Source organism: Oreochromis niloticus, linkage group LG5 (genome assembly GCF_001858045.2).
Source record: "Oreochromis niloticus isolate F11D_XX linkage group LG5, O_niloticus_UMD_NMBU, whole genome shotgun sequence".
Lineage (NCBI taxonomy): Eukaryota > Metazoa > Chordata > Actinopteri > Cichliformes > Cichlidae > Oreochromis > Oreochromis niloticus.
In genome coordinates this window covers 34324521-34348621 of record NC_031970.2, presented here as the reverse complement: position 1 = coordinate 34348621, position 24101 = coordinate 34324521, and the positions used below count along the sequence as shown (strand labels likewise).

Genomic DNA, 24101 nt, shown 5'->3' with positions numbered 1-24101 from the left:
GCTGGAGCAGCAAAAATTACCAACTCGCAAAATAAAACAAAATAAAAACAAACGAACAAATACGAAAACACCAGACATTATGATACAAACTTATAATTTGCACCGATGTTTTTTCAAAATTCTATACGCGAAAAGTGAGCGCGAGAGCCCTCGGTGCGCCTGCTCGCTGCTGAAGTCAAAGTAAACGTTGTCTTCTCCGCTACATACAGTCCAGTATATAGAGAGACGAGACGACGAGGCTCCAGTTACAGCAGTGCAAGTAAACGAACAATAAATATTTAAGAGTAAAAAAATAAATATACACTTTAGGACTCGGGGTAAAGGGATCAATAACAATTTAAAATGTATATTTTATATTTTGTTGATTTAAAGTCTCACACACAACCCGTTTTTAAAGTTTAAAAAAAAAGAGAAAAGAAGAGGAGGCGTGTAGCGACTTCCACAGTCACTAGAGGCCGGGGACTGAGCCTGCCTATTTGCCTGACGCGCTGTCAACTTTACGCAATAATGCGAGAGGTGGAATTGCTTCCTTGTTTATTAAAGTGCTTGAAAAGTTTACAGAGCAATGTGATCGGCTCGCGATTCAAACTCTTAAAACATCACAGGCTCTAATGCAACAAGGGGAAACTCGTTGTGCTGCGGTCAACAAAAACTACGGCTACCCAACCCTGCTCTGTCAAAATCAAACCAGTGAATGACAGACTGACAACGCCCTCTTAATGTCACCGCTACCACCCACGTGACTCCCGTTACACATCACCATAGCAACCAAACAAATGAAAACCCAGTGATCATTAAAATTCAATACATTTAATTATGGCTCCTACAAGGAGAAACGAGCAAAAGATATAGGTAAGCAGATGTATCATTGGATAATGGGGGTGTTCGCCCAGGGCGCCAAACAGGCTAGGACCGCCACTGAGTATAATGACACACAGGCCTAATTTAACCGAAAAGATTGTTTATAAATAGAAAGTGATATAAGATGCTTAGTCTAGTCGTGCTTAACAACAGTAACAGTAACAACAGTCGTGCTTACAGCCAGAGTAAAAAGAGTGCACACCATGTACCACCTAAAAGGTTTTGCTTATCATCAGGACATAATAAAAATTATCTAGTCTGTACCAGGTCATAAAAGTCGGTAAAAACATTCTGAGGTGAACAACAGCAACTCTCTATATATTATGCCCTGTCTTTATTTATTTAGCAAAACTAAAGCAGAAATGCAGAAACAAAGTGTGTAAAATAAATAAATAAATAAATTCTAATATGCTCCCACGATTCAACAGCTTGTCAAAGCAGCAACAACTCGATGTAAATGGGGTTTTTTTTGTCTCAGTCTCTGGAGTCGTTATGAAGGAATTTTGGCCCACTTCCACTAAAAGAGGAAAAGTTACAGTTTAAGCCTGCAAATTTACTTGTATACAAAGAAATACCCCCAGATCGGCTTTTATATAAAACTTATACTTTTTAAGTAACAATTTAACTGTTTGGTTTTTTTTGTTTGTTTTTTAAAGAAAGGAAAATAATAATCTGATTTCCATTTGTGAAAAGAAAATCTTTTTTGAAAATATAAAGCGCCTTGAAGCAACTGATGTAGGGATTTGGTCCTGTATAAATAAAACTGAACTGAACTGAACTGAATTGAATTGAAGACTTGAGACGTCTGAAGGATCTTGCAGGAATAGTGATGCTGTTTTCCAACATACTGAACAGTAGACAGTGATTTCATAGCTGTTGGTGTCTGGATGAATGTCAGGCATGCAGGCTGACTGAACATTGAGGCTGGAACTCATGAGTGAGCATTGACACTGGCAAGAAAGAGACAGACACAGGAACAAGAAAATCAGAAGAAACAATGTGAGAGCCCAAAAGGGGTTTTCTTGTGTTCTCAGCAACTGCAGTTGATAACAAGCTGCAACTGTATTTAGCTGGCAGCCACGCTGGCCCTGTCCAGCAGATGGCGACACTGGCACACTAAAGGAGCAGTCACTACCGAACACACCGCAGACTCAATTGTAGGCTGATGCGGTTTGAATGATATATATTGGCTTCAACTGTCATAATTGTCTATAAATGGGCATTTATGTTGACTTTCACGTGGTTATATTGGAATCCATCAGAATATGATGGAGCTGGTTAAAGGGGTACCAGGTTGGGAATTTGTATTAATTCAGTAAATGTCCTCTTAAAGATAATAAAAACAAACAAACAAAAAAACCATGCCAGTCTGTTTCTGTGTGTGTATGTCCAGCTACACACAGACTGGAGCAAGCAGGAGTCTACTAAAATATGATAGCCAGTGTAGAATTACAGGAATTATTTTACGGTTACTGTTCATAACCATCATCTTTATCATTGCATTAATTATCATTTCATCAAAGCATTTATTGAAGTTGTTGGCATTATGTTATAATTTGTATTACAGGGGTTATCATAATCACATATTAACATGTTTATTACAGGTGCAGTTAGAACCACTTTAAATCGTTGAGTTAAATCTATAATCTTAAAAGCTTATATGCTGATTATATGGTTACAGTAAAAATAATAGTGGAGCAAAGGCCTGAATGTATTCAGCAACATGTGGCACTAGAGTTTACTTGACAACAGGTGACGGAAGGAGGACAAGTCCATGGGGACCTCATCACCATATTTGGAAAAGGATGCCAGAAAGGGGAACTCCTGTGTCTGCATTTATCTCTTAGAATTGATCATTGTCTGTAAAAGAGGCAAACAATGTTCTTAAGATGCAAATTATGTGCTTGTAAACGCAAGAGGGGGCGTTATAATACCCTGATGTTATAAAAGCAATCTGAAGTGTATTTTTGGGCGGGGATTTACAACTGATGTTTTCCAGTGTACATCTCCCCACGCTGCGTGTATTCATTAAAATCAATTGTTTGACCAAGCTCTTCTGGACCATCATTGTTTTACTCTCGTCCTCAATTTCGGACCCTTAACATTTGGTGCATTGGCCGGTGGTTGAGGGGGGAGAGAGTTGGAGATTGAGACCGAGAGGGTCCGAGGCGCTCGACCGGGCAGACACGAGTCAGTGGTCGAAGTGAGTGGACATAAGCCGGCTTATTCAAAGGTAAGGCACTACCTGTTGAATTATTCCAAATTGTGCCAAATTGGACATTGGAAATTTAAGTCTACTCACTGAAATTACTGGTAAATGTCTGTTTTGATTTTGGTGAAGTTCTCATGAGAATTGAAGTTGAAGTAATGATAATGAAACGTTGAAAGTGACAGTACCGAGTAAAGAGAAAGCAGCTGGACTGCTAAGAGAATTTAATGCAGTTGGACTGCTGAGTGAATTTAGTGTAATAGGTAATTGGTGAAGTGTTTGTGACAGTAAAGTCTCAATTGAATATAAAGCCGGGCTTGGACATCAATATAATTGCTTGTGTGATTTTATGGGGTGTCTTCAAAAATTACTTAAAGTTTGGTAGAACGGAACTTTGGAAGTTCTAAGAAGCGCATTGTCCAGAGGTAACGCTTGCCAACGGTTCGGACGCGCGCCGTTGTCCTCTACGAGGGATAGTCAGTTGGTCACTGTGGAGCTTGGGGCACTCCAGAATAGCTAGTGGTTGGACCACTTTACCGTTTGGAACGGTGGTTTGCGCTTTTTTGGGCAGCAAAGGTTGGACCTTGGGTGTTGGACACTTTTAAATTGAGTTAGGGATCTTAGAAATCGGGGCAGAAACTGTTGGACAGATACTGCTTAATTGATTACAAAAAAGTTGGACTTTATCGGTTGGACCGTTAACTTAAATTTGTCGAAATTATTTAGGTGTTAAAATGTCAGGCCTAAAATCTGTGCAGTTGTAATATAAGACGTCTTTGTAATATAAAATAAGAGATCTCTGTGTGAAAGGAGTCTGAGGCAGTGCTGGAGCTATTTTTAGACTGTGAGACTGTGTGTGTGTGAATGTAAATGAGGAGCTGTGACGTGCAGAGAGATTGGTTTCGGTTTAGAGTATTATTGAGCTTTATAACTGTTGTTTGCAAATATTGCTAAATGCCTGTAGGTAAGATGCTGGTTTTGCTCACTAAAATAGTATAAATAAAGTTTTGAGTGATTATAGTGAACATATGATCTGTGACTGAGTTTGGAAATAGAATAAAGAAACTGTTCATACTTTAGACCAGCGTTTTGGTCAGAGGATCTAGAGTGATTTAGAAGGTTTTAAATGATAAATAAAGGTGTGAGATATATTTCTTTTGTGATGCAAAGTAGGATGTTTTAAAGTTTGAAAGTGCTTTTAATTCAAGAAATGAATGAGTGATGTTATGAGAGGTTGAGTTTTTTTTTTTTCTTTCAGTTCAAAAACACATTAGTATATACACTTGGTACACCCACTTACTCTTTGAGTTTATTATAACAGACAGTGTATTTCAGTTTGAAATTCAGTAATTGTATGTTGATATGGTAATTTAGTTTTATGTTAGGTGAAGGAGACATTCATTTCTGCGTCTTGCAGGATTGAAATGGAGCACGTTGAAGACGGTGATGTGATTGCTGACAAATGCAAAGAATTTAGTAGATTTAAAAAGTGTATGTGTGAAATGAAGGTGTATTGTTTTTAGATCAAGGTTTAGTAGAATTAAAGAGGGTTTGTAGACTATAAACACAAAACGAAAGAGTTCGATTAGTCTGCAGAAACAGGAAATAGTGAACAGGAACTACATGCCCATAAAGGGGAACTCACTGTGACAAGTGTGCACCCAGGGAAGAGAGAGAGACGAGTTAAACTCTAGGGACATGAAGCAAATGGAGCTTTTAAGAAAAGAAATGAAAATGATATTAATTGTATGCTTTAGTGTGTCAATACAGGTGGACTTCTCTCAACATGGGAACTTGAGTACAGCGGAAAAACTATAGATTAACAGTATTGGGAGGAAGACAGGCCCGTCTTTGGCTCGAAATTCTATAGCTTGACCTCTCACTTTGTCCCCATCCTGAGAAGAACCTAAAAGGACAGTTAATCTCCTGATGAAGACCGATAGAACATCGTGGACTTGAATACACCAGGCAAACGACCGTGCCACTGAATCATAACACTGATGACGACTGACGAGACCAGCAGAAGCATGTAAGAAAAGCAAGTGATGCAACATGTATGAGTGAATTACAGGCTGGACAGTTGAACAGTGGGATAAAGAACTGTGGGAAAGCACTGGACATTGATTTTAATATTTGCCATGCTTGGAAGAGAAGACTGAAAAGATGAATGGAGAAGTAAAAACAGAGAAGAAACAGACTGTGTTTGCTGGAGATTTGAAGGCCACACAGGACACTGTGAAGGAAAAAGGACCAGTGAGAGGTGAAGCAGGACAAGTTTGACTGCGAGAATACAGGGTATAATTGGGTTGAAATTGAAGCCGGAACTCATGATTGTTTGGGGATGTCCACCATATCACGATTAAAGAGGTGAACACAAATAGAAGACACACATACACAAATTGTTACTTGTGAAATTATTTTTTTAGAAAGGATCAGAAGTGAGATAGGTTGAATCCAGAACTCAGTGGAAAAGATGCATGAATTAAACCTGCTTATAACGGGAGATGCAATGAAGATGCAGCTTACACTTGATTAACATGATAACAGGACATACAACACAGAAAGCAGCTTACACTCAGGACAGAGACAGAGAGGGAAGTGGGTCGTTTAAGCACTCATGATAATAATGAAAATGTCTTAGTTTTGTTATTTTCAGGCACAAAGCAGACCTGGATCAATTTTCCACATCCAGCGGTCGGAAGGAAATTATAGGTTAACATCAATGGATATGGTAAGGCAAGTTTCTGGTTGAATTGTTCACAGCATGATGTGTCCATGAACCGGAAAAGCAAGCCCTAACACCTGGCTGAAGACCAGGAGTGCTGTTATTTAAGGTGGGAAATCAAAGTTTGGGCTAGTAATCCAGGGGAAGGAGAAAAACTGACTGTTTAGGTGGAAAATTGTGAAGGAGTCTGAAATACTGCGAAGCAACATATGCAAAAATAACACACACAAACAGAGAATGCATTAACCTTACAAAGACAAGCTCATGAAGATTAATGCATAGACATTGATTAAACCTGGCTAAGAACACGAGCATACGCAATGAAGATTAGCTTGCTACTTGTATGAGTGATAGAATGGTGTGAATGTTTAATAAAATAGACTTAAAGCTTGAAGTTGAAGTTGACTCAAAGGGGTTATATGACAGGGGAGTGAGTTATGGAAAAAACAAAAGACAAGTGATTAAAGTAGTTTTTATAAGAGTGACTTAGAAGTGCTCTTGTACTGATTGATCAAAGCAAGTGATTAGTATAGAAGGAAAATGAAAATAATTCAATAATTTGATAAGGTTTAAACATGTATTTCTCTTGTCAAGTTAACTTGTTGAGATGTGACTCAGTATGCAAATTAGCTGGAGTGAGCGGTGACAGAGGAGCTTCCTGAGTGTGTGATTGAGGCCTTGAGGAAAGGAAGCAAAGTAGACAGTTCAGAGGTGCAGATTTGGACAAGAAATTTATAATTTAGTGTTGACACATTGTTATAACGTGTTTATATTTTAGGCTGAATCTAAGTATGGTGAAGTGTCTAAGGGGACATGGTTGTGTGTAAAACGGTGCAGCTTTGACGAGGTTTTCAGTGCGTTGAATGGGTGACATTTAAGATTGTTTAAGATTTTTGAGGTTGTTGTTTTTATTTTAATAGAGGGAGTTTTAATAAACATGAACATGTCTAAGGGGGCCCATTGGTTTTGTAACAGTGCACTTAGAGAAAACCTGTTAGGTGATTTTGTTTTATACTTTGATGAGCTAATAATCAGCTCTCTTTTTCTCATTTCTGTTCTGAAGCAGGCCTGGAAGAGAGTGAACTAACAGCACTGACAAAATTCTTGGGAGAACAATCATAAGGTGGGCTTTTCCAGATTATAATTGGCTGAGGAAGAGTCTACCGGTGGGGACCTGATTGGTTGTGAGTCTCTGTCTAAAAGGATTGTACCGATTCAATCCAGTCAAAAGCATAAAGAACTATTTTTCTAAAAAGAAAAAACAAAATAAAACAAATGAATGAGCTCATGTTGCTGATGTGGAGAATCTGATTATTCGTGCGGGAGTCTCCACTATTGGCAATACCTGGTGTGAATGCATGTGAGTGAATTTGTGTGACTGGACAAAAGTTGGGATGAATAAATGTGGACAAACAATTTGCCATGCCAGCAAGAGAAAGAGGATGCTGATTTTGGGTTGCTGATGTTTGCTGTGAGAAAGTTTCTGTTTTTTTTTTTGTTTGTTTGTTTTTTTACTGGGGTTAGATTATGGTATTACATTATATTGTTGGGTGAATGCTTGATGCTAAAGGGGAAACATGTTTTGATATAACTCATGTTACCATTAACTGAAGAAACACATGATTGATAATTGTTCTGTTTAAGTTTTATTTTTTGTTATGACACAGATTGGATCATAAGGGGGAGAGTTGAGTATGAAATGTAAAGTACAGGTTTTGTTTCCAGGAAATTCCAAGGATCCAGACTTTGAAGGGAGCAGGACTTCGAGGAGATGTGACATGATGATTAAATTGATTTTATTCCTTAAACACAGGGTTTCAGGGCCGGAGCAGAGAGGAGGATTGCTGAGCTGTTCTGAGAAATGATATGACTAACCTTATTATTATTATTATTATTATTATTATTATTATTATTAACCTTGTTGTTTTAATTTCCCAAGCTTGGGTGAAGCATTTTGAGTTTTTTGCCACATGAGATGTGTCAAAAAGAGAGGGATTTGAGGTTTAATTTGTTTAATTTGAAATGGGTTCTAGGATCATTTTATGACTTTTGGAGTTTTGGATGATTTAGATATGGTAAACTAAGGTAGGAAGTGTTATTTTCATGTGTAAGTTAAAGGATTAAAATGAATTGAATCCTGTTTAGAAGATAAAATGCCGTGTTCATAAGAAGCTGTATATAAAACTTAAAGGGAAACTGTGGGAATAAAAGATATGCTTAGATAATTTGGGGAAAACTAGTGAAGATTTTAGGAGTAGAAAATGTTTGATTTCTTTTTTATTTTTAGGATAAGTGGTTATAATGTAGGCTTTAAAACAGATATTACACAAATTTATTTCTAGGGTAGAGGAGAGAGTTTTTCTTAAGAGAGTGTTAAAAGTGTCGCTGACTCAAATGAATAACATTGGAGATTATATATGTAGAAATGATTTTTTCTTACACATTGCGATCGTGCTCATTAACAGAGTTGATGTTCGGTCCATTTAAGGTCATAAGCTTCGATGAGCGCGATGTCTCAGTCGATATATTGCGGGGGACTTGGAGCAATAGAAGGATAAACAGCATTCACGCTTACAAACACACATGATTTAAACATAGGCGAGGCCAAAGGCCTGGACTTGATGTAGCTTTTAACTATATAGCTCCTAACTTGCAGGGATGGCGCGGAGTGTAATGAATGAATGCAAAACATGCTTACAGACACAAACATGACAGAGATTTATTTTATAGGGTAAAGGTGGAACACATGCTGCTTTGTTTCTGCTTAGCAACTACTGAGGCGGGTGAAACAAAATGTTGTAGATAATGGAAACTTGTCTAACTGGCATTAACAGTAACTTTTGCATGTTATGTATATGCTTGAAGCAAAAAGAGGCGTAAATCCTGATAGAAAATTTTGAAGTGTGCTTTCTAACGGACATTTAGGCTGACATGGGGATGGTGTATATTTTACCCTGGGTGTGTTTAATAGAACTAAAAGCGTTGCTCACACACATAAAGAGCATTGAGATTAAGTAAATTAAGATCAAGAAAAAGTTAATATAAAGGATAGAGCCCAGAACATGATATTGTGAACCAACTTTGAATAATTAAAGGAACATTAGATGAACACAGTAGATTAGTGAGGTGTAGCAGAGAGAGGCTGTTTGTTTTCTGTCCCTTACAGGAGAAGATTTCCACTAGAGAGGGACCCAGAAAAGGAGCAGGGACCACTTAAGCATGAAATGTTTTCAAGTGGGAGCTGGCGTTTTATTACTGGACCACCTAGATGACATGAGGTTATTGTCTGATTTGCTGAGTCAGGGGACGGCTAGAGAGGGTCAGAGCGAAGGCAGTGGACCTGGGAATGGTGGTTTCGGTGCCCATGATGCCATTAATGGATCTAGAGGTGACAGAGTGGGTCGAGGAGTGACACAAGAAAACGGTGTGGTGACGTCAAGAGAGGGAATTGTAGAATTACAGGAATTATTTTACGGTTACTGTTCATAACCATCATCTTTATCATTGCATTAATTATCATTTCATCAAAGCATTTATTGAAGTTGTTGGCATTATGTTATAATTTGTATTACAGGAGTTATCATAATCACATATTAACATGTTTATTACAGGTGCAGTTAGAACCACTTTAAATCGTTGAGTTAAATCTATAATCTTAAAAGCTTATATGCTGATTATATGGTTACAGTAAAAATAATAGTGGAGCAAAGGCCTGAATGTATTCAGCAACATGTGGCACTAGAGTTTACTTGACAACAGGTGACGGAAGGAGGACAAGTCCATGGGGACCTCATCACCATATTTGGAAAAGGATGCCAGAAAGGGGAACTCCTGTGTCTGCATTTATCTCTTAGAATTGATCATTGTCTGTAAAAGAGGCAAACAATGTTCTTAAGATGCAAATTATGTGCTTGTAAACGCAAGAGGGGGCGTTATAATACCCTGATGTTATAAAAGCAATCTGAAGTGTATTTTTGGGCGGGGATTTACAACTGATGTTTTCCAGTGTACATCTCCCCACGCTGCGTGTATTCATTAAAATCAATTGTTTGACCAAGCTCTTCTGGACCATCATTGTTTTACTCTCGTCCTCAATTTCGGACCCTTAACACCAGGCATCCTGACCTTCGCTTACTCGGAACCCCAGAAATACATGTGATAACTTTTGATTGGTTGAAATTTCTTTCAGACAGACTGAGAGCAAAATGTTTCTGAAGAAGTGTGATATAGCCGTGACCCTGTCACTGGTTCACCACTATTTCGTCCTCGGAGTACTTTTGATAGATACGGACCACTGCAGCCCGGGAATTCACTAACAGATGTGATATATATACACACACACATATATATATACATATATATACATATATACACATATATACATACATATATATATATATACATACATACATACATATACATACATACACACATATATATATATATATGTTTAAAAAAGTCACACCAGACACAATTAACACAAGCAATTTTAATATCTTTTGAAAAAAACAACAACAAAAAAGCACAAAACTGTGAAAACATAGAGAAATGTACACCTTTAAATTACACAAGCTCTTATAAACAAAATAAAGTCTCTTTCTATATTTACATCAGCAGGGGTTAACGACAGGTGACTCCTCATCACGTCTCACTAAAATAGGATAAACATTTTAAACATGTCATTGATATCCATCTCTGTACACAAAAGCCAGCATCCTTACAACGAGCCCCAACCCCAACGAGGTCTGCCACTTTGATTTGTCAACTTTGCAGTCAGCCAATGAAGGATTGAGCCAATGAAGGATTGAGCCAGTCGCACAAACTTTATGTTCAGTCAACAGGGTCACTGAGTGATGAGAACAAAGGCACCAAAATTATCCTTGGGTCTAAAAGTGTTAGCCTGAGCTTTTTAGAGGATAACAACAACATGCCAGGAAGTAGCAAGTCTATTTCGAGCTTTATTTTTTTTCTGTGGATCAAAGAATAGAGCTGCTACAATTGTGACGCATTCAATCTATTAAAAAATCCTGTACTAACCTTTACTGCTGCTACTTAAAAAGTAAAGGGTTTAAGGTATTTTTAAAAAAGACAGATTTGTCTTCATTATATTCGATTCCGTTGATTTAGGAATACAGGCAGTATGCAAAGCTGCTACTGTTAGTATATTTCTCTAAAAGCAAGTCAGTCCACATGGTTTCACATTGAAAGAGCCAAATTACTAGCATTACAAAGGAAATAAGTTTGGGGTGTGGCCACACTGATTGACATGAAGCTGTAATTGATGGCTGTTTAGGAAAAGCCACTTAATTCAAGCCACCATGTTTGTTTCTTTTATCCCTTTTAACTTAAGTATATAACAAATGGTATACCATAGATGTGATCTATGGTACAGCCTGACATATGGAAGTCTGTCCTTCCATTTTGGTGAGTGTTCTAGTATTTTTTTGTCTTCTGCACTAATTGGCATTGTTTATTGGGGGGGGTTGCCTAAAAAAAACCTAATTGGCAGTGTTAAGCAGTTTGTTATACCTGTACATATTTGTAACTTGCTAGCCAAGCTTGCCAGCATTAACTAATTACTAATTAAAAAAATTAACATCGCATCAGTCAAGTGCAAAACAAATGGGTAAAGTCCCAGTCCATCTTTTACATGCAGGCTAACTGCAAAAAACCTAGTTTTGTTTTTTCAGCATGTTAAACTTGTTAAAGAATACACACTAGTAAGTGCTTATGAGGAGTAAATGTTACTCAGTAAGGGATGATTATGGTGTCTTGAGTTCTCATTGCTAAATCGACCTTCCTTCTGCTTTGGGTTATATTATATATAAGTTTTTATAGATAAACATTTGTTCCCATCATAAGGAAATGGGGGTTTTGTACCAATAAACAACAGCTCTCTCTCCAATCTGAGGCACAGGCTGTGTCCAAAACCACTCCCTAATTACTCTATACTGCACTCTCAGTTTACGTCATACACACTCACACACACACACATATGTTTATGAGGGTGTGTTAAATGGCATTGCACTACTCAACAATGCAAAATGAAGGTCAATTGTCCACAAACCTGCTGCTGACTGCTGTGTATAACAGATCTAAGGCAGGAGAGAAGCAGTGATTAGAGACACAGCCTCACAGTTTTGGGGATGATCTGCCTCTCTGTTACAGGAACAGGAACGTAAAAGACGATAAAAGGAAATACTTTAGCCTTTTTAGATGAAATTGACAAACATTTTTAAAGATAAAAAAAAAGCATAGTGATAATAATGATAATAATAATAATAATAAAAACATATTGTATGTGAATATTTTCTCCAGTGCTGCGAGAGGCAGCATCTCAGAAGAAAAACACAGCAGACATTTGGATACACAGATACGATGTGTTCAACACGACATCCAGTAAACATGCAAAGAAGCAAACAGAGGTATAAAAAAATAGGCTAGGCTGAAGTTAACCCACCATGCTGTGGAGAGGGCATTGATGGACACACGATGACAGCAGCATGGCTCAAACTAACAGTGAGATGTGGGAGGATGATGGTGAGGTTTCAATGTTGATTAATTGTACGTTACTTTTGGGCAACAAGGCCTGTCCGACCAGAAAAAGACATTTGAAAAAAAGCACATCTTGAACTACACTGAATGAAGTCCTCCTTTATCAGCTCAAAGCTAGCTTTGCTTTTGGCTGGTGCTACATAAATCTATACACGTAAAAGATTGTCATATATATATTTATATATGGCATGTTACTATTCTGGGATGCCCTTCCACTCCATACATAGAAAGCTAGACATGGGAAGGCCCTGTGCACAACAGAGCGGCAGATATGACAATGGATTAGTTCAGATTCAGTATATAAGGAGAATCCTGTGGAAAGGTGGGTTGCAAAGTGACTTGCGGATCTGCAACAACTGCCAGTTGGATGTGTAGAAAGGCTGATAGCTCAGATTGAACATGGATCATGCAAATTTTGGGAGAAGGTTTGTTGAGATAAACCTTTCATGCTAACTCTCCAAATGGTGCAAATGCAGAATAAGAGTGTGCCAAACACAATCTGTGCTTTTTGTCATTAGCTAGACTAAGCAAAGTCAGAGAGAAAGAGTTAGCTCTCCCAACGCTCACTGCAGAGACTCAGGGAAGGTAGCAGCAGCGTCTGTTGGCCAGATGATTGAATCTCTCCCCCTGACATGTTAATACTGCTGCTGCCCTACCTGCTGTTTCAGCCTCCTGCAGGCTTTGTAGAACTGTTTATCCTTAACTTTTATGTGCATCACATTTGTGTGCAGTGATGAGCTTAAAGACTGAACATTTCTAACATAAAGCCTGAGTTACAAACGCACACACATTTAAGTGGCAGTGTGCATATAGGATATATTTTTTTACCGTGTTGAATCATCCTATGGCCAGAGGCAACTGTTACTGAATATGACCATTATTTTTTAATCTCCTAAAGCACACAGTACCAAAACTGCTGATATGCACCTTTAATCACCCAATTATTTTATCCCTCCAGTTTGATTTGTGGTGTAACTTAAATAGGATGTGTGGCAACAGTAGTATTAACCACTCTTCTCCAGCAGGTGGCAAAGCTGACATACTGAACCCCAGAGCGGCTGTTCCTCAGCTGTCTGACAGGAGGAAACAGGTACTCTGCTGAACTTTTAATCAATCTGCTTTAATTCCAGTCTTTGTGGGGGCATTTTGTTTGCCAAAGGGTCAACATGGGGAGAAAACAAGAAGCAGAAGGGATTAAACGATAAACCTACAAAAATATAACTCCAAAGTTTTGACACAAAGCATGTGATGACATGATACGTGTAAAGGGAAATGATAAAAGCTTGCCTTTATTTGTTTGTGTAGGCGAGGTTTTACTGGAGAATAGGCTAATTTACAACGGGGTGAGTATGACGTTTCCTTTTTATTCCCCCATTCACACACTCCCTCACCATTTCTTTAGTTCATCCTCCATTCCTCCTCTCTGACTGCCATTCATCAAAGAGCAACCCGCCCACCTCAGCTACCCTCCCCTCTCGTCCCATCCCTCATCTTTTATTTTCCTTTTCCTGGGTCCTCTCCCAGTTGCCTTTCTTTAGTCCGTAAGGAGCACCAGTTCCCCCTCACTCCTCTCCCCCCCATCACTTTCCTCTCCTTCGCTGTATGGCGGTCGCTCCCTCTCGCGTTCCCGCTCTCTCTCCCTAGGCAGAGAGGTGGGCGTGGCCTGTCCCTCAGCTCTGCGGGGGACGGGCGGGACTTGCGGCAGGTAATGCTCCAGTAGCGCAGGGTGAAAAGGCATGGTAGCGACAGAGACCGAGCTGCTACCCCCCGGGTACTGGCCATCGCTGTGGGGGTAATGGATCTGCTGTGGCTCCGTTTGACTGCAAAGACAGGAAGTGACACATATATTCAGATATTCTGAGGCATTTATTGTCAATGAAAAAGTTAATCAAAGGCTTTAAAATGCTGATATTCCTTATGAAATGGTGGTTACTGGTGTTAGTGGCAGGTCTCTAGTCCTGTGTGAATGGTTGCTGCCAATCAATTAGATAGTGATTGGCAGCAACCATTCACCAACCAGCTAAACATCAAAACATAGTGTTTAATTTATTGGCTAAAGCTAGATATATTTGCTAATCCCCCTCTAAACCAAATATGTTTAGTGTTGTTTAGCTAAGAGTTAGCTTAGCTTTGGTTTTTTAGGTAGTGCTAAGCAGGCAGTATATATACACACAGGTTACAATATCATGAGAGCTGTAACACCAGAGTGTAAAATAATACGTATATTTTAAAACTGATCTTTAAATTTTCACGTCTGTGTTGTGTGTTGTTTGTATGCGTGTGTGTGTTTTGCTGCCATGGCAGCCGAACTGTTTCGACATCACAAGCGCTGATCGGGTGAAGCGTCTGTAGTCACGCTTCATGGCGGTAAGTTGTTTCTGTAATCTATGTTTTAATAAACCACCTTTAATGGTTTAAAAAACTTTGACAAATACCAGATCGTTGTTTTTGAGCATCTCCGAGTGGGCAAGGCTCCCGGAGTGTTCCCGTTCGGCAATGGCGAATACTTGTCAACAGATCCTAAACCGGCAACCGAGTCTAAGGGTAAATGCTCGAACAAGTCTGATCCACAGCAACTCCACCTCTCCGTTTACAGGAGGTAAGGGGTTTTGTTGCCAGTATCTTGGTGTGTGACACCGCAGTGCACCTTTAAAGGTCCTGTTGGAGCCCAGGCCTCAACAGGTTAGAGCTGTTTTAACGCTAGAATGGTAAAACCACATTAGGCCGGTGCTAATATTGTTCTCCTTCATAAGCATACGAGCCAGTCAGTCTATCAGTGTCTTCAATATGAAAAAAAAGAAACAGGATTGAAGCTTTAGGCCAGTGTGACACCCTGATATTGATGTTTTGTTTCTATAAAGAGCCTAATAGAGGCTACATGTGGTAAAGCAAAGACAAACAAGAGTGAAACAGAAAAGCACTCCAAAACAACCACTGTTAACATTTCCAGCCTCCAACTCCTCCAGCTTAACTAGAAGGAGTTAGAGGGACCAATAGAGAGGGATTCTATTCATTGTCGAGGACACAGTGAGCAGCCCAGCTGCAGTTTCAGTACTCCACTTTTGTTTGTGTCTTCAAGAATAAAGGAGGAAAAAAAGGGGGGCCTTTGAGAGCTGCAAGCATTGTCTCCAGTGTGTGGAGGTGCAGCACAAACTCTTGTCAGGGGATTGAATTGTCAGTGTTTTTCTGCCAGGGACAAATTCTTTCACAAGTTGTTTCTCAGACTCTACCTGTGCCCGTAGGTCCCTCTCTGTTCCTGCCGGCGGCTCTTCATCATGGCCTTGTACTCGCCCACCCGCAGCCGTCGTCCCTCCACTATGCAGGTCCGTTTGGGCCGGGGTTTGTATTTGTAGTCGGGGTAGCGCTCCAGATGCTGCCTGCTCAGCCTCGCCTGCTCTTCGTAGTAAGGCTGCTTCTCCTGGTTAGACATGGCTTTCCACCTGGAGCCTACAGACAAAGACGCACCAACACAAAGGAGTGACTTCATGCTCTCCAGCAGCAGAAGCTGTCGTGGGTCGCCATGTTTCATTTCTTGTGGGGTTTTCGAAGCATTTGTCCCATGTTTTATGTGCTACTCTGCCTGCATCTACATGTTGTCTTACTTTGGTAATTATCTTTCCTTGCACACCTTTTGTTATTTTACTTCCTTTTTGTCTCCCCTCCTTTGTAATCGTCAGCCCTGCCCTCATTGTCCCACCTGTTCCCAATTAGATCCCTGTTTATTTATCCCGTCCTTCAGTCTTTTTGTCACTCTTTCAGTTTTTCCATCTGTTTACTCTCCTGGATTCCCGTTTTTCGATTAACCCAACCTCGGAGTTGTTTCCCCCTCATTGTTCTCTGCTGTAAGTTTAAGTAAGCTGCTGAAAGCTTGCCCTTTTGTTTGGTATCCTGTTTGCATTGTCCTGAATTCAGATCCTCCTTTTGTTAATCCATTAACAGAATGGTTATGCAAGAGAGTAAGCTTAAAATGCTCGTTGGGCCTACGTGGTTTCATTTTTGTTCTCACTCATTCAGATTTCGATGAAAAGTTTCGAGCAGATTTTATTCGTTATTTATGTACCTTTAAACTCCCTTAATTATGAGGGTTAGTTATCGGGGTTATGGGGGGGTTACAGTCCTACCTAAATACAGCAATTTTCTTTTTTGGTTTGTCACAGTGGGGGACATTAGTGCCACTATTTTTAAGTCTTTCTTAAGAAGAGAAAGTAAAATTGACGAAAGATTCAGGCCGTTAATTCTGGTACCTCTGCAGTCTAATTCATCACTGGTGATGAGCCCAACACTAACATCAAACAACCAGAATGTGTCATTTTTGCCTTTATTACTTTATTCTCCCAATTATTGGCAATAAGGTGAAAAAGAAATTTACTCTAACTGACACGTTCACATTTTTGGCCATCACCCAAAATAAAGGGTTAGTCTATGATGACCTAGACTCAGACGTCATACACGTGTTCCTTTACATTTTGGAAAGTTCCTTTATCACGGCATTTACTGGTAACTCTCAAAGGATTACCTCAAGACTGAAGAAAACCTAAAAAGCTGCTGATTCCCCGGCAAGTTTCAAAGAATCTTGTCTTTCCTTTCTAACCATTCTTTCACTTCATTTCTAAAAATAGGCGTTTGTGTTCAGACTTGACTTAGTCATGACCCTAATTTTTAACACTGACAGTTCCTGTTAAAATACTCTGAGTCTCTCTTTACAGAGAACATAAATCAAATTTTAGTGAATGGAGACTGCACTGACGCTGCCCTCAAAAAGATCCACATATCTAAATCTCATGATATGCAAAGCCTCGCTTCTTCGTGTTTTCTTTCCCGTTTCATTTTTTAACTAACTATCTTGATCACGCTCCCTCACATTCACTGATCTGACTGGTTAAAGCAAGCTCATAGTACATGGTGATAGGCAGAATTACCTATTAGCTTTCCATATGGTTCTGTGCCACAAACTACCTGATGCTTCCATAAAGGTTATTCAAAAGCAAACACTTTGAAATAATTCAAGGTCAAAAAGCAACATGTTTAGGGTTGTGGTCAAAACTATGTTTTTTGCATTGAAAGATAAGTATTAGGCAAGTAATCAGTACTATGTATTTAAGCAAATTAGTGGTTTACATGTGTGTCTGTGTGAAAGATAGGAGATAGACACACAAACTCTCTAGAATACAAAGGAATGTAAATGTTTGTTTAAGGGAAAGCGATTCATGCCCGTGTGTGTGTGTGTGTGTGTGTGTGTGCGTGTGTGTGTGTGTGTGTGTGTGTGTGGTTGAAGAAGCAGGTGGGTCTTCACTGCCTCACATGTGCCAGGCAGGGTCTCAGAATAGAGACATAAACCCACCCCTAACCAGTGCTGCTCTCACCCAGGATCTTGCTGATGGAGGAGTTGTGCATGTCAGGGAAAGCTTGCAGGATCCTCCTGCGTTCGTCCTTGGCCCACACCATAAAGGCATTCATCGGTCTCTTTATGTGGCCTGAGGAGGGAGGGGGCCGTGCCTCAGCGTAGCCGCCTGGGACGGAAATGTTCAGGGTACCTACAGTAAATAAGGGTACAGGCTGGCTTTTAAATATGTTACAAATATATAAAGGAATAGCTATTTGTTTCTTGCTATAAGTGGTGCATGTCTGAATATTAACCTTTTTTTTCTTGCAACACTAAAATTGGTGAAAGTTTCTCTTCACCCACAAACATCCAATTTCATATGATTCACATTCTCCATCCTGACGTTTAAACCAAAGACAGGAGTTACTAAATCTCCAAAAGTTGAATCTGTTCATCTGGACGTAGCGTTTTGTGGGAGAAACGTTTCGTCACTCATCCAAGTGACTTCTTCAGTCTCAGCTGACTGCAGGTTTCCCCAAACCTTATAAACAGTACATTTGCATAATGACTGAAACCAGCCCACTGAAGGAACAATGGGCTGTGAGGTCAGTTCCTTAATCATAATTATAATTTGCATAATTATGATTAAGGAACTGACCTCACAGCCCATTGTTCCTTCAGTGGGCTGGTTTCAGTCATTATGCAAATGTACTGTTTATAAGGTTTGGGGAAACCTGCAGTCAGCTGAGACTGAAGAAGTCACTTGGATGAGTGACGAAACGTTTCTCCCACAAAACGCTACGTCCAGATGAACAGATTCAACTTTTGGAGATTTACTTTCCTGGATGATTGAGAATGCATCAAGAAGGAGTTACTAAACTTTACAAAGATGAGGTTATTACTCCGAAGAAGCTAAATCTGAAGGTCTTGGATATTATATTTTCATCTTTAAATGTCTGTGCCATATTCCGATGGCACATTAATAAAGCATGTTTGGAAGAAAACATTTCTGCTAATCGTGCTATTTCCCAGAAACAAACAACATTAAACAGGCTGTCCTGATTTAGCCAAGTGGTTGCTTTACTGAGACCAACATCTGAGTGACAGTAATGCCTTTGATTAGCATTTTTCCAGTTTGGAAGTAAGCTAATATTAGCTTGCATACGTGAGCTTTCCTGGTTGCTGCTAGGCAATGCAGATGAGCATTTAGCTAGCTAGATTTTGACAGTGGCGCTTAGGGGAGCGATAAATCAGGTAATTTAATGGGCAGTATTGCAGACTATTAGCTTGGACAAAAGGAAGCCAGAATTCAAGTTACAGTCAAGCTAGGTAATTAGCACCTTTTAGTGCTAAAATTAAAGTTAGCACTTGCTGTGTGGAGTAGCTCTATAGTGTAATGATATAGGCATTTGCCTAACATGTGGAAGGTTCCTTATTAAAGTTCAAAAGGAGACATTAATCATTTAGAGTTTGCGTCAGGGGGTACATTGGTGCAAAAATCTGCCAAATCTAATATCTCTTGTGGTGACTCCTTGCAAATAAGCACAAAGTGCCTTGAGGTGTTTCGGTGCTATGTAAAAAAACTTGAATTGACTTCAAAGAAACTTCTTCAGTGTTCACTTTGTGGCTTCTCTAGCTTTCTCATGCCTGCTAGCAATCTGTTAAATGGTAAATAGACTTGTTCTTATATAACACTTTTCTACTCTACTTAAGCACTCAAACCACTTTATACAACATACCTCATTCACACATTCATACACATTTATACAAGCACTTTTTTCTATGCTTTTTCAACCTAAACACTTTCAATGTAGCATTCACACACGTTCACACTCTGATGAATGCATCAAAAAGCAACTTAGGGTCCAGTGTCTTGCAGACTAGAGCAAAACTACAACTTTCCGATTAGCAGATGACCTGTTTTACCGTCTGAGCTAAAGCCACGCCAATCTAATCTAAGCCAGTCTAAACAGGTTTTAATAAAATTATATGAGTCGATCAATTAAAATAAAATATTTGAATATAATGATAAAGATAAATGGATGGGTACCATAATAATAGGATAAGCTATCAGCGCAACCTAACAAATGCTGGTCTCATTACAACAACAACTTGGCAAAATACAGATAGGCATTAAACAGGCTTTTTCAGGGATGCCTACCCTCAGAATCACTGCTGAGGTGGTCCTCAGTGGACGGCAGGCCATGTCTGTCCTCACCTCTCTCACTCTGAGACATCCTCTCATTGCGAGGAGAGACCTTAAACTCCTGCAGACATTAAAAAAAAACAAAGACATATGAACTCAGAAATGGTCTAAAGTCACACAAATATTCACATACCAGCACAAAGAGACGATTTAAATTTGCACTGCAGTAAAAAAAAAAAGTGACCTAATGTCGAAGAGGAGTGTTCATGGCACACGTGTTACACTGGAGTGCTATTTAAGGTAAAGACGTGGCACGCTCGCCATATCAGCTGCTGCTTAAATGCAGAGCTGTAAATGCAAAGACAGGAAATGGCAACACTATGGAGGAGGAAGAATGGTGTTTATTGTTGGAGGGAGGAAAGGTGAAGAAGACAAGGCAGGGACGGGAATGTGGCAACTCTGAATTTGCAAAACTACCACACCATCAGCGTATTATCTGTCGACCATTCCCCGCGCTGTAAAACGCTATTCATCCACATGCAGCGGTGTGAAGCGCAATACCAAAATAGGTCAGTCAACAGTATTGGTGTTAACACAGTCGCCAAGGCGAGATGGAGCAGGATAATGGAGGAGAGGAGGAGGAGGAGGTGGAGGAGGAGAAGGAGGAGAGCCACAGATTACAGTATTACTGTGGACAAAGAGACAGGGCAGGTGGCTCAGTCAATGCCACACTGAGGCCTTTGTGGTATTGTAAGGCTGCAACAGCTGTTGCTTAGGACGAAGCAGAGACCAAAGCTTTAGCCACCTTAAAGAACAAAAACCTAAGACCCCAATAGAAGACCATTTTCACAAGAAGCAAAACAAAATAAATAGCAGGTTCTCCAACAAAATATGCAATTTTGAGATAGTCTAGTAGCACTTACGAACAGCAGTTTACAGTTTACTCAGCTGACTGACTAAGCTGTAATAATGTGCTTCTGCATGTGGGTGCGGATCTGTTGGATCCTCAGCAGGAGCACAGCACCATGTAACCCTAAACCAACCTCTATATGTCGGCCAGAGAAAGAGCAATACACTGTTTACATCACGAGTCTATATATTTATTTTAATACAGCTAACCTAAACTGAGTGGTGTGATTAAGCACACAAAATAAACATCTAATAAATAAAACTAGGGTCTGAAATCACAAATTCAGAAGGAAAATGTTTCCTAACGCTTCAGTCTGACTGGCTTGTAAGTGTGGATTTAAAAGAAAAAAAGAATATCCAATATACGCTAACCACTCAGCAACGTTCGCATTCAGAAGTTGGTGGAGACTGCAGAACGATAAAAGATAGTTAATATTTGTATTTCCCAAGCAGACTATAGCGACACTGGAAAAACACAACACTCTATGACAAAGGAATATGTGTAAGGATATTAATCAAAGCGACATTAATCTGCGACATGTTTATACTGCCCCCGTGTGGCCAGAACAATGGTCTATGATCCAGACCAGCAGTCCCAAACCTTTTTTGCGACACAGACCGCATTATGTACAACAGTATTTTCACGGACCGGCCTTTAAGGTGTCGCGGATAAATACAACAAAATAAAACCAGTACTGGTACAAAAAACAGAAGATTTATTCATAACACACGGGAAAAGACCCAGGGAAACCGAGTTAACGATAAAAATGATTTTTAAAAAACCCCGTTAAAAACTGATAAAATCCCTGAAAACCATAAATTTCACACCCGAGCCTCAACTCTCGCGGCCCGGTACCAAACGACTCACAGCCCCGGGGGTTGGGGACCGCTGATCTAGGCTGCACAAAGGCAACCCGTCCATAGGAAAACACTGGGATGGAAGGACTTTGGTAGCCAGCTAGCAGTGACAGAAATTAAAAAATAATATTGAGTCGGCTGCCCAGTAGTAATTCAAATTGCAAAATATACTTGGGTGGCCTTCAGGATACCTGGGTGGCCCTTCTAAGTAAAGTCTATGTGTGGGAAACCCTGTAAAGTGATGTGAAGAATTCACAGGTAAGAGACTGAGATAATGCTACGACACAAAACACGTATTAAGTTTCTTTGTGTGTGTTTAGTGCATTTGTAGGCTATATGCCACAGTGTTACTAGAGATAGCCTACAGTGAAACCTAACCTAAAAATGGCACAGTATGTACAATGGCAATTTCCAGAACGAGGTCCTAACTGCAGGTCTAACTGTAGAGTGGAGTTTAAACATTAGCTCACCGCCTTTCCGCCAACTTCTCTCTCCCGGTCCCTGTCCCTCTCCCGCCCCGCGCTGCCATGGCTCCTCAGGAGCTGCTGGGCATCGTGGATAGCCTGGGTGACCACGTCGCCGTCTCCCAGGAAACCTGCAGACAAAAACAAAGCACGAAGAGGAGAGCGCAAAATGAGGAACAAGATAATTATGATGATGAAGGAAAAGAAAATGAGACAGAGGAAGGTAAAGTGTCAGTTCTCAGAAGACCTCCTCTAGAAACACATCACGGATCTTATGAACAGTCACCTACAGATGATGATTAGTTTCATATCCTGCTGCTGGAAATGACAGAAATTTAAAGAATGCAATCATTCTCTTGTGGGAAAAGACGACTGCACAAAGTTTTAATATTGAAATTCATTTCAGCCACTTGCTCAGTATTTACTGTATTTTATACAAAATAGAGATTAACTGTTTGTGTATGAGTATCTGAGCATCCTTTATTAATGCTTAGTTTGTCATACTAAAGTCAAAAAAGTTATGTTTGTTGTTGCCAAGTGCTCAGTCTCCTTAAATCAACAGTGAATAGATCTACAGGAAATATGATGTGCTGCAGGTTTATTGCGAGTTCATGTCAAATGCTTTAATGTTTTACCATGCAAAGCAGTGTGACTGTGTGCAACTCACTGAGCGCAGATCGTGGTGGACTGTGGGAGATCTCTCTCTGGAGATCTCTGGGTCTGTATGCCCCCTGCAGTGCCAGTGATCCCAGCTCCAGGCTCTGTGGACTGGGTGTCTTCCCCAGCTCCAGACCCTTGGGCTTGGAGGTCAGGTTCAACGGCTGACTAGCTTCCTAAACACACATCAAGAGCAGATGAGCAGGGGTGGGGCTACTTCGACATATTCAGGTGTAACCGCAAAGGCCAAGGGTGTGCGTGTATTCCAGCTATGCACGGCACATTTGGCATGTCGGAGCAGATCTGTCACACCTTTGTAGTATTTTTTTTAGTCTTTTGTCTTCAAGTTATCCTTATCCTCTCTTCCCTTTTGTTTATTTAAGTTATGTTGATCTATCCCTGCTTGAGAACCTGCCGTGCAAACACGACTCGCACTACATTTACACACACACACAAGCACACACGCACGTCGAGAAAACACACACCTATGGCCACACACATTAAACCTTCAACAGAGGGTGTGGTGTATTCCTAAAGCTTTTCAGCCTCCCAAATACCAGAAAAGGATATTATTTGTTCGCACCAGAAGACTTCACTTTCTTTAAGCTTCCTAAAACCACACACATGCAGAAGGTACGCACACCATACAGCAAGCAAACAGAGCCATAATTCCCTGACTTCTCAGTAATGTGCTCATATAAAGAAGTGAGTTGGACAGGGTATGCACGATAAAGTGATACTGTACCTGTCGGAGGGAACCACTGCTTCTCTTCACGGGGGTGGGGTGAGTGTTTGACAGTAGCTGCATGGAGTAGTCCATAGCTGTGAAAGGTTAACATTAAAAATAAATTAATGACAATTCTTAATGCATAGATTTAAGCGTTAAGAACGAATAGCGGTTTTAGACAGAACCAAGTTTAAAAGTAAAAACTATGTGAAACTATTAGTATTACTATTAGCATTAGCCTGTTAAACAAATTGTTTAGTTACCATCATAATGGACCAGTCAACATGCTAGCATTTTGTGGGTAAAATTAGCTTCACTGTAAAGCCTGTTGCAGACACTGACAGCTGGAATCACAACAGCCAAGCAGCCATTCCTGTTATACGTGTTTGAAGTTCAGGACGCATGGCTGGGACTCATGCTCAGCTGGTGTATTGCACTGTAAAGGCTTAGTGGTAAGATCCACACAATCATCAAAACATCTGCACAGACCCTCGCCCTTGATGACCAAATTTATGTCGCATGGACCCATCAGACCCAAGCGGACCACAGCAGATGTGGAGAGTATACTCAGAGCTTAAGAAAAAAGGACATTAGCCTAATTTTATTCAGCTCAGACACACGATCAATAGCGTACTTGTAAAAACTAAAATGTTATGTGGCCTTTTGA

General features: G+C 40.0%; 1 protein-coding gene across 1 annotated transcript in view; it reads right to left on the bottom strand.

Moving 5' to 3' along the window:
- Positions 1 to 10269: 10269 nt before the first annotated feature.
- The window catches only part of sox13 (SRY-box transcription factor 13), a 28105-nt gene continuing 14273 nt past the window's right edge, over positions 10270 to 24101 (bottom strand). The window contains exons 8-14 of the mRNA XM_005450100.4: positions 23453 to 23529; positions 22718 to 22883; positions 22057 to 22181; positions 19835 to 19940; positions 17714 to 17884; positions 15581 to 15797; positions 10270 to 14170 (exon numbers count right to left, since the gene is read on the bottom strand). Of these exons, the coding sequence (XP_005450157.3) occupies positions 13885 to 14170; positions 15581 to 15797; positions 17714 to 17884; positions 19835 to 19940; positions 22057 to 22181; positions 22718 to 22883; positions 23453 to 23529 (1148 nt within the window). The 3' untranslated portion in view covers positions 10270 to 13884. The remainder of the gene's footprint in view (positions 14171 to 15580; positions 15798 to 17713; positions 17885 to 19834; positions 19941 to 22056; positions 22182 to 22717; positions 22884 to 23452; positions 23530 to 24101) is intronic.